Raw genomic sequence first — 10,860 nt, 5'->3', positions numbered from 1 at the left:
TGCCTCACACTTTTGGTTCTAATTTATTTCTTATAAACATTTTTATTTGTACATAGTCATCGTCAAAACCAGAGCCCCTTTTCCTATTTTTGCTCATACACCATTTTGTGGCTGACCAGGCCAGGCACTCTTAAGGAAAGCCAAAGCATTAAGGCCACATGAGCTTCTGCCAGGACTAGATTAACTGCAGAACTATTTAGTATAATTGTAACTGAAAGTATAAGGTTCATAACAGTATGCTTTTTCTGAGTTTTTTTAATTTTCAAAAAAGGTTACCCTTTATGACTTTTGAAAGTTGAGACCAACAAATTACTATCTATCTAAGTAACTAACTAATTCCCATGCTTGATGTGGCCTACTAGTACCAGTAGCAGAATCTCCTACCCTTTGATAATGGAAATGGGCATATGGCCTTGTGGCTAGGGAAACAAACCTTGTGATGGAACATAAGCTCGTTGCATGCAGAGTACTGAATGCTCTGGTGCTGGAGAGGAAGCATGCACAGCCCTTAAAGAAACTAAAAGGTTAAAAAGGAAGTTCTGAAATGTTGGAACATTTGAAGGCTGGTCGAGTTTTAAGGAGCTAGATGGGTGTTATGCCCTTGAGTGGTGAACGCCAGGAACGCTCATCCTCTGAAGACCTTATTTTTGAAAAGAAATACACTTTTAAAATAATTATGGATCCAGACTATGGTTGAACAAGTGAAGTCTAAGTGCCAGGTAGGGGCTCCTGATCCAGATCAGGATCCTTGTGGAGAGCTTTAACCTTCTTTCTCTTCCCGCAGTCCGAATCCATTTTGGAGGGACCACACCTGAAGTTTTCACTCAAAGGAAAGCTCCCACTCCTATCAGTAGAAACATCTTTTCAGGTGTACATAGCAGACATGAGCACCCAAATTAGGATTCTCTCCCCCCCCCCCATTACTACCATTTTGTCTCTCTCTCTCTCTGTCTCTCTCTCTCTCACACAAACTCAAACTCATAGGAACAGGACAAAGGGAGGCAGGCGAGAATTCTACCACTGAACCACCAATGCACTTGTAGCAACATGATTAAGATTTTAAAATTTGGACTGTTAAGATATAAGATTCTATGGACATGTATGAATAAGTGTAAAGTAATGGAACTAGGACGGGGAGTGGAGGGAAGTTAATTAAGATGTACGAGTTAAAATTTTGATTATGATGTTTGTTTGTTTTTTTTTATTATAAAATTAATAAATTGTATCTAAAAAAAAGGAATAGGACAATGGACTTCATCACAGCCCATAGTGATGCTACACGTACAAACCATTTATAGCTAGAGGAAGAGTCGTAGCTTAATTGTAGAGTACATGTCTTGTCTGCAGAAGTTCCAGTTTCAACCCACAACATCTTGGTAGGGCTCAAACAGATTCCTATCTGACACCCAGGAGAACTGCTTCAAGTCATGCTAGACAATGCTTAGCCACATGGACCAATAAACTGAAATGGTCTAAGGCAACTGCCTCTGTTCCATCTAAATAGCACTCAGATAATGGTGCTTATAGTGAGAGGAGGTAGCAATTCCCCAGCAATTCACAACTGCAGTTTGAAAGCTTGTGGTGGGAGAGATGGGAATTGATATTGTAAGCCAGGTTTGGGGGCTTCCATAAAAACATTTGCACTTAAGTGAGAGATGCTAAGGTTTCTGTGACACAAGTCTCTTGAGCTTCTTTTGAGCATCCCATAGAAAGAACGGCAGATTGTCTCTCACCGGGAGCCTTCTTTTGAAATGCAAACTTATAAATGTATGTGTTAAATTGTACTTTAATTTAATTTTGGAGCGGTTTAGGGTGGAAAAGAGGAAATGACAAAAGTCTACCTAAGGCAGGATTACAATGCACACCTCCAAGTTCACTGTATAGTATTCTAAATCTCTGAAATGTAGCACTAAGAGTCGAGGAGCTTCCTTTTCATTTTGTCTTGGAGGAAGGACAGTCTTACAATGATCAGAATGGAGTCAGCAGCAACTTCTTTCATCCCAAATGCTCATTATCTTGTTGGATAGAGCCCCCCCTCCTTGTCCACCACCAACTTCCAGATTTCCCAAATGAGTGATGCAGGAATGATTAACTCTTTCCAGATACTCTGTGGATACTAACTTTCCATCCTATACCTGCATCACACAAACACACACACACACACACACACAGAGAGAGAGAGAGAGAGAGAGAGAGAGAGAGAGAGGAAGAGAGTGCAGACACCTGACCAGATTTCAATTTACAAGCAGCATAGACTGGAGTCTATTGTTCAGTCTCATAGTATGCCAGTATGATACATTTAATGTGTTTGCTTTTAGCACACATTTGGGAGTATGATCTGGATGAATGCAAATGTTACAATATATTTCACTGTGGGCAGCATAGCTGGAATGCAGGTGGGGAATTCGAAGTCAGGGGGGAAAGCCATAAGCTACAGACACATGTCCACTTATTTGGAAGCAAGGTCCCTGAAATAAGTGGCCATTTTCAGAGGGGTAGCCATGCTTGTCTGTTGCAGCAAAAGCAACAGATTTTTGTGACACCTTGCTTACTAACAAATATATTATGGCATAGAGTTCTATGAACTACAGTCCACTTCAGCAGGTGAATTTAAGGAAGATCACCTGCAAATGGGCATACCTCTGAGTAAACATGGGCAGGATTGGGCTGCTTTCAAGTTTTACGGGCTCTAATGATCCCATCAGCTAGATTTCTTTGTTATTCAAAGAATCAATGGGCACATTGTAACATAGTATGTTTTATTACCTCCTTTTATTTCTTACTGCATGACTCAGTTAAGGGAGCAAAATCACTCATGAAAAGGTGGACCCCCCATTTTTATTTTTATTTTTAAAAAGGAAATATCATTGGTGCAGGTCTTCTTCTTTTTTTTTTAGCTGTGTATAAGAAATAGGGCTTCTTTGGACAATGGGACAAGAATACCTTCTGCATTATATGCTGCCACTTGTCACAACGGAGCCAGCATCTGATGCTCATGAACCTGATTGAATCATTGCATGGATGAGGAAGGGTTTGCAATAGATATTTGTGGGTGCTAGCTTTGGGGGTAAGAGACCGAAGAGGTGGGTGCCTTGTGCTTTTTTTCCTTTTGGCATTAGCAGGTGAAGTTGGAAGAAAGCAACTGAGCTCAGATTTTATGATTCTGATTTGCTTCCCCAACAGTTCCAAGCCTTCTTTGTTTCTCCAGTCTCCTAATTAAAGTAGATACAAGATACCAGATAGCCTCTTCCTTTTCTGCATTATCTTATATATCTTAGATTGGAAGCTTGCAGGCACGGTTTATGCGCTTTTTAATACAATTACTGTGTGGCACATAGCTGTTAAGGTATAATATAATATAATATAATATAATATAATATAATATAATATAATATAATATAATATAATAATATAATATAATATAATATAATATAATATTATGGCATCTGTTCTCACCTATTAGCTCATTCACATCACTGAATCATTTCTCAAACTTAAATAATTTATTCCTGTGTTATGTATTGGTTGCAGGAGCAGCCAACATGGTGTTTTTTGGACTACAATTCCCAGCAGCCTCAGCCAGCATATCCAGTGGCCAGGGATGATGGGAGTTGTAGTCCTACATTGAAGAAAACTCAGGCTTAAATCACCACTTGGGCTGCAACTAGATGGTATGATGTGAGATCCATGACTGAATGTCCTGCTGGTTGGTTGGTTGGTTTTAAGGGCAAATAGGATACGACCACTCAGAGACATATTTTGGATCAGGGCCAAGAAGTTGGATAAGGAGCCATTTCCCTCATGCTAATTTTTGTCCACCCTCCCATTGGTCACTTTGACAGGTGGGCAGACACACCTGTCACCATGATGTCATATGGACCATTTTTCCTTTGCAGAACGGCTATAACTTGTAGTAGAGTCTACATTGACTGAAAGAGGGCAACATAAATGGTGAGGGATATTTCAAAATTACCCCTCAGAGCTGCTATTGCCTCCGGTATTGGGGGCACATATACAACCTATATGATTGGTCTGCCACATGGAGCAACTGGCAACTCTGAGAAAATAGTGCAAGGGAGAGAATGAAACAAACACATTCTCTGAACACTGCAGCTCTGGTCTAAATTAAGCCATTGTCCTATAGAAAATCTACAAAAGAAGTGATGTCCTGGCATCACATTTTGTTTAGTCCTCAGCCACCAAGTTCGTTGTATGAGCTTCTGCAAATCGCTCTGCTTTAGCCTAAATTTAGCCTTGCAGGGTTGCTGTAAGGATAAAAGGGGAAGGTTCTAGGCATGTTACTCTCAGTTTCTTTGGTCAGCAATGAGTCACCTGTGACACTCCAGATATAGGACTACAGCTCCCATCCACCCCCAACCCAGCATGCTGAGCAGCCAGGAATTATGGGAGTTGTAATGCAACAATATCTGAAGGACCACAGGTTTGCCATCCCTGCCTAAAAGGAAGGGTGGCATATGAACTTTTAAAAAAAAAATCCTGTAAATATAATTATAGAAAAGTCAAACTTCCCTAAAAGGTTCATTCAAGTCACTGAGCCCACAGACCAGCTAAGTAGAATTGCCGTATTTTTTTCTCTTGCAGAGTTTCTGTGCCATTATATAATTTTATGTGTTAAGCAATTTATTAGCCAGTCTTTAGCCAAGGATCTCAGAGTGGCTTACAACATAATACAATAAAACAAATAAAACCACATACCATAAAATCAAATTGCAGCAGAGCAGAATAAAATGGCAACATTAAAAATGACACATTAACTACTAGGGTGAAAAGCAGAAATTCAACAACTGGTGCTTTTTCCATCTCTGCATGACCCCACACACAAGGGAAACCTTCATTTGGTGAATTTCTCATTGTGCCATGGATGTTAAAATGCAAGGAAGCAGTGCCACAAACAAACAAACAAACAAAGAAACAAACAAAGAAACAAACACAAACTTTGGCTCTCCTAATTGATGCAACAAAGTGTTTTTATTTGACTCTGCTAACAGCGCCACAAGAGTCCATTTCCCCAATTTACTTCCCATAACTACTGGTGCCTGGTTGTTTTTTTGCTCCCTTGCCCACTTGCAATACCAAGTTGCATTACGACAAGCTTTTTTGAACTCCTAGTACATGCTGGTACAGGGATCATTCATTTCTTTCCCTTTTTGGTCTGGCATCTTTGCAAGATTGCCTTGCCCACATTCCCAAGGTTCTCTTTGCTGCGATGTTCAGCACATCCTCTGTTGAGATCCAGTTCAAAAGCCCCACCTTAAAAAAAAGTCTGTATCACAGGCAGCCACACTACTTGGCAGTGAGCCTCTCCTCCTGTTGCCCATAACCTCACAGCTGGCATTAAGCAAATCAAGGAGGCCCAGGTACAAAAACTCCACTTCTTTAGTCATAAATTTGTGTATTAAGAGCAGAGATGCTGATGCTTCTTCTTGCTATTGGATAGCTTAATATTGCTTTATTTGATACACGTTTATTTTAAAGTTATTGTGACTTTTTATATTGAATCAGATTATTATTTTTATATGTGTTGGAAGCCGCCCAGGGTGGCTGGGGCAACCTAGCCATATGGACAGGGTATAAATAAAAACATATGATTATTATTGCTGGCATGGTACTCTTGAAATAAGCAGCATCCTCTCCCTCCCCACCCCCCACCCCGCCAAATTTCTGCCAGTATTTAGCCTCCCCTCCTGTCTTCCTGCTTTTAACTCTGTCTCCCTGTCTAAATAAAGATGCATCTTTTGTTTCCCCTTCTCCTTTGGGGCTAGCAACAATAAAACTGTAATTACATTTCAGAAAGCCATTTGAAAAAGGGTTTGGGATGGAACTGGAATGGAGCCAATATGTCCTTTGGGGTTCTGAGATAGTAGATCAGCTTGTTGTCCTGTGCGTGCATTCTGAAGAAGGAGTTTCTCTGCCTGCAGAGGCTAGTTTTCCCATCCTAAAGTCAGAAGCTCAGTTATTAGAATATATTATTTTGGTACAGAGGGGGATTCCTACAAAGTAATGCAGTGTGTGTGTGTGTGTGTGAGAGAGAGAGAGAGAGAGAGAGAGAAAGAGAGAGAGAGAAAGAAAGATAGAGAGAAATACTCAATACCTCTAAAACTCACTTCATCCTATCCCCTTTTAGGCTTTTATTTAGTAAAGTTTACTATATACACACAGATTTCTCTCCCTCCGCCAACCTCAAGGCATAGGTGTCAGATGCACTGGAAATTAGACAGAAGCAGGTTGTATTAGCTGCTCTCTTTTATTGCATTTCAGGTATGAAAGGGGTGGGGAATAATGTGTAGTACATAGCTCAGGAGGGGAATCTTCCAGCCACCGTTAATTTTTTATCTGTATTGATTACTGTTGATGATAATTTATTATTACAATAACTTTTCTGAAGCTGGATGTGACTAATGGATTTGATTACCTTCCTTGCTACTTTCCTTCTCATTTAAGCTCTACATTCAAAGTAACAAAAGGGAGATAATCTCTCTCTCTCTCTCTCTCTCTGTGTGTGTGTGTGTTGCTTTATGAGTATACACAGTACAATATGAATGGAGGAGGTGGGACTGCAGGTTCCTACTTCAGCCCCTCCTTTCCCGGGAACCAGCCAGTCCCTCTGCAGGGTGTTTGGGCTGCACTGATTCGCTCTCTGGAGTGATCCAATTTGCATGCGGCTCGCTCATTTGTGAATTTGGCTCCCTAAGTCTTTGCTTCACTTCACCTGAGCTTCCTAGTTGCCTTCACTTTAAGTGAGCTCGCCCTGAGCATCCTGTTCCATCTTTTTTTTATTAAAAAAAAAAGAAATTAAGGAGGGGGAAGCTCAGTTTCTATCTCTCTTGTGGATTCTAGACTTTCCTCTCTCCCTCTCTTTTACCTTTGCTTCTTCAGTTTTTTCTCCTCTCCTCTTCTGTTAACACGGGAAGATCTGGCAAGCCTTTCTCTTCCAGAACACGCGGTGTTGTCAACCAGCTCTCAGCTCCCAAGTTGCCTGGATTCGAGGAGAACGCGGATCCAGTTTTTCCTCCTCCTCCTCTTCCTTCTTCTTCTTTTGGAGGGGTGCATGTGTGTGCTCGTGTGCCCGGGCGCGTATGCATGTGTGAAGGAGAGAAGCCCAAGCCATTCTGCAGTGCAACATTTGCCAGTGGAGAAGCAGCCAGACCAAACAAAGCCAAGAACTTGGAATTGGGATAAACAAGCAAACAACAACAACAACATACTTAATAACCTCTCTGGGGTCTCTGGCTATTTGATCCCCGCTTGTGAATCCTCCTCTCTCCAGCTAAAAGTGAGAGAAAGGGGGATATGGGCAGGGGGAAATCCTTGAGGATCCTGTGAGCTTGGAGGAGGAACCTGACAGGTGAAAGAACAGGGGGGGGCGGGGGAGATCCTTCTCTCCCTGCTATGCGTGGCTCCACGGATCTCCTCTGGAAGCTTGGTACGTCTAAGGGGAACCTGGCAGAATAGAGAGAGAGAGAGAACCGGCTCCGGGGAGGATCCAGCTTGAATTGCTTGCTCTTGCGTTGGTTGGCTGCTTAACCCTTTCCGCACCCATCCCCCCCCCCCCCCAAATACCATACACACTCCCACTTCGGAAGCGACTCTTTTCCCCCCTCGCTCTCCTCCGCAGCTGGGTAGGATGGGGCCCTTGGCATCATGAACCATACTCTCTTTCCCCGGCTGGAATTCGAACTGCTTGGTCCCTCGTAGGCTTATCTATAATAGATATCCCCCCCCACCCCACCCCACCTTCTTTCGCCCTGCGCCTCGAACATGCGGTGCGTTGATCTGAGAACAGCACCGGGAGGCTGTCCCGCCTGGACCCTGTGGATGTGCTCCCTCTTTTGGGGATGGATCCTCAGCTCGGTGTGGAGTTCCTCCAGCGTGGATTTGCCTGCGTCCTCTTCCTCGTCGTCCGCCTCGCAGGCTCAGCAAGAGCACCATTTCCATGGCAGCAGCAAGCACCACTCCGTGCCTATCTCTATCTACCGCTCCCCCGTCTCCCTGCGAGGAGGACACGGTGGGTTCTGCTTCACTTTCCTTTCCCTTTCGGAGTAGCCTGAGGAGGACGGCGGCGGGCGAGGCGAAGCGGGAAGTCCATGGCTCCGACCGAGAAGCTCCGTGGCTCTCTCTCCCTCCCTTCCTTCCGTCCGTCCCCCACCCCTCCCTTTCCCATAGATCAATTCTCTGCTCAGGAGGGGGAAAAAGAAAAGGGGAAAAAAGGCGAGAAGTTTCCTCGCGAAAAAAAAGCTCCTTCGAGCGAAACGCCTCAGTCCGTCTCCCTCCTTCTCCGGCCGCGCGTGACTGCGCTGAACCCCTTTGCCTCTCCCGTGAGCGGGGTGGGGGGAAGGGAGAGAAACCCAGAAGGGACTTTCCCGCCTCAGGGCTTTTGTTGTGTTGTGGTGGTGGTTTGTTGTTGTTTCCGCCGCCGTTGGAAAGGCGCCAGGATAGAAGCAGCGGCTCTTCTGAGGGCTTGACGACCGGGAGCCGGCCTGGGCGGGAACGAGGGGTTTGAAAAGCAAAGAGGGGCTTCTCTTTTCTCCCCGGCGCTCCGCGTGCGCGCGCGGCGCAGGGAAGAGCAGCGATGTCGGGAACGGGAGGCGGGAGCAGCGGGCGGCGAGGGGGATCCTTCCGAGAGAGGCTGCCTCCTGTGCGCGCTTCGTCTGACCCTGGCGGCAGACTTCGGAGCCGGTGAAACCTGAGAGGTTCACCCCACCCCTCACCCATTTACTAGAAGCCTCTTCTGCTATGGCCGGAGGAGCGGCGAAGAACCGGGTCGTCAGCGGCTCCCTCTGGGGCGCTGCGTTCCTCGTCAGCCTCACTGGAGGTGGGAGGGTGTGTATGGAAACTTGGAGATGATGAGGGACAGAAGCGTTTCCACACGTTCGTTTCCTAACATGAAATGTAAATGGGGAAAGGCTGCGTCCTCCTCCCCCCCCCCAAAAAAAAACATTTCTCTCGTTTTCCCTAACTGCGAGACTCTGGCTCTACACGGAAGATTCTCCCCATCCCACAAAAGGGGCGGGGAACACCCAGAGAGGGACTGTGCCGCGCGCACCTTTTCTCGGCAGTACGGATCTGGGAAGTAGGGTTTGAGGAAGCACCATTAGAACCAAGAGCGGGTGGGACAACCTCTCGGCAGATGCACTTCCTATAGCGCCAGCGCCTATACCGTCGCTGGGAATCGCGAGGGGGAGAATGTCGTTCTCTCCAGGTCCTGTTTTGCAGGCAGCTTCCCCTCGAAGCATCTGGCTGGACACATCCTGGAGAACAGGATGCTGGACTTGGTGGCCTGATCGGAGGCGTGGAAGGGCAATCCTCCGTTTCCTCTGGGCTCCCCTCGCCAGCAGAGTTTCATTCCTTTCAGGAGTGGCGGCGCGGGGGGCAATTTGATTTTGATTGTTCTCTCCTCCGCCCCCCGGCAGAATTCGTGATCGGAGAATAAGAGGTGTTTAAGGCCTATTGTAGAAGTCGCCCCGGCTGCTCTGGAAGCGCCCCCCCCCCGCGCGCCCCGCAATGTATAGGGGGATGGGATTGCGTCAGTGTTAACCAAGAGCTGTGTGGGCAGTTGGTCTATATGCGCAAAGGCGCTCGTCTTACGTATAACCGAGCCCTGAGTCTTGTTGCCTCCTGACCCGCACTAGCTTTGAGGAGGCGCCCCATACACAAACAATCCCGCTGCTCCTTTGCCAGCGGGAGACACGCAGCAGGGCTGCATGCACGTGCAACGCGTCTACTCAGAAGTTAGTTCCGTTGTAGTTGCGGGGGGAGGGGCTTGCTGCTAAACAAACGTGCATAAGATTGCAGAGAGAGCCCCTTAACAAACATCTCCGATCCAAGCCTATAGTCTTATTTAAGATTTTCCTAAGCAACCCCCGCCACCCGGTTTCCGGCGTGCAGCTTAATCCAAGTTGGAAATTGCCAGCAGCGGAATGGCCCCGCCTCTCTCAATTTTATTTGATGAAGTTGTCAGGCAGCTCGCCGGGGCTTCTAAATGAAAGCACTCTGTCGTGGTGCCTGGCTTCTCTTGCTGTGTCTCGGGTACTGATTCCTTGAGAGGAGGTGGGGGGAAGCGCACAGAAAATAATAGGAACTAGATTGTTGGGGGAGTGTTACGCACAGTGCCAGAGAGAACAAAGAAAAAAGGTTCCTAAAGAAAGCATTAGAAGGTAGAGAGGGGCGCGCGGGGAGTGGGGGAACCAAGAAGCAATTGTACCGGTGCAGTATCGACCACTGCCTGCCCCCCACCCTTGAATATAGATATTTTTTAATAAATACTGGCTGTCGATGAAAATTCCTGTATGCGGTTCTTAGTTTTGTTGCCATCTTTCGGGCAGCAAAGTGTTAATCCAGGGGGCTGCTGAAGTTCTAAAAATGCGAGCCTTCCCTTGACTATCAGCCAAGGGAGTGTTAAATCTGGTTTCTTACCGTAAGTCATTTTCCCCTCCTCTGGCTGCTGCTAGCGCTTAGCGCCCCCTACAGATGTTCGCGCCCCCTTCCTGCAATCCAACAGGGAGGTACACAAGAAAGTGGCAGCAATGGGAGGGGGCACAGAAAGGGTTAAGTGCCTATGGGGGGGGGATGAGTGAGCTTTGCTCCACATGTTTCTGAAAGAGGAACAATGGGTGTATTTTAGATAAGGATAGAAACCTCTCCTCCGAAGTAAGTCCTGTTATTACATTTGATGGGGTTAACTTTCAAATAAGTGTGCTTTAGGACTGCTCCCTTATTTAAATTTAAAGTTCATTCTCTAGCAATCCTTTGTACTGTATGTGAAAAGTGCCTTTCCGTCTGCAGGGGTCCAGCAATGGGGTGAAGTGGGGGGAGATACTTTTCTGTCGCTGCCTATGACTA

At 45.9% G+C, this 10,860-nt stretch overlaps 1 protein-coding gene across 26 annotated transcripts in view; it reads left to right on the top strand.

Moving 5' to 3' along the window:
• NRXN3 (neurexin 3) overlaps positions 1-10,860 on the top strand; it is a 1,227,884-nt gene that overhangs the window by 781,509 nt on the left and 435,515 nt on the right. Inside the window, exon 1 of one of the 26 annotated variants that reach the window (XM_080973882.1) lies at positions 6,568-8,026. The exons of 24 other annotated variants lie outside the window; for them this stretch is intronic. In XM_080973882.1, the coding sequence (XP_080830008.1) occupies positions 7,780-8,026 (247 nt within the window). In that variant the 5' untranslated portion in view covers positions 6,568-7,779. Of the gene's footprint in view, positions 1-6,567; positions 8,027-10,860 lie in introns of those variants that run through there. One more of the 26 variants, XM_080973883.1, reaches the window with a different exon arrangement.

This window comes from Podarcis pityusensis, assembly GCF_964106645.2.
Source record: "Podarcis pityusensis genome assembly, chromosome: 1".
NCBI classification, from domain to species: Eukaryota; Metazoa; Chordata; class Lepidosauria; order Squamata; family Lacertidae; genus Podarcis; species Podarcis pityusensis.
The sequence above is the reverse complement of the archived record's forward strand: the minus strand, read 5'-3'. Positions and strand labels throughout refer to the sequence as shown.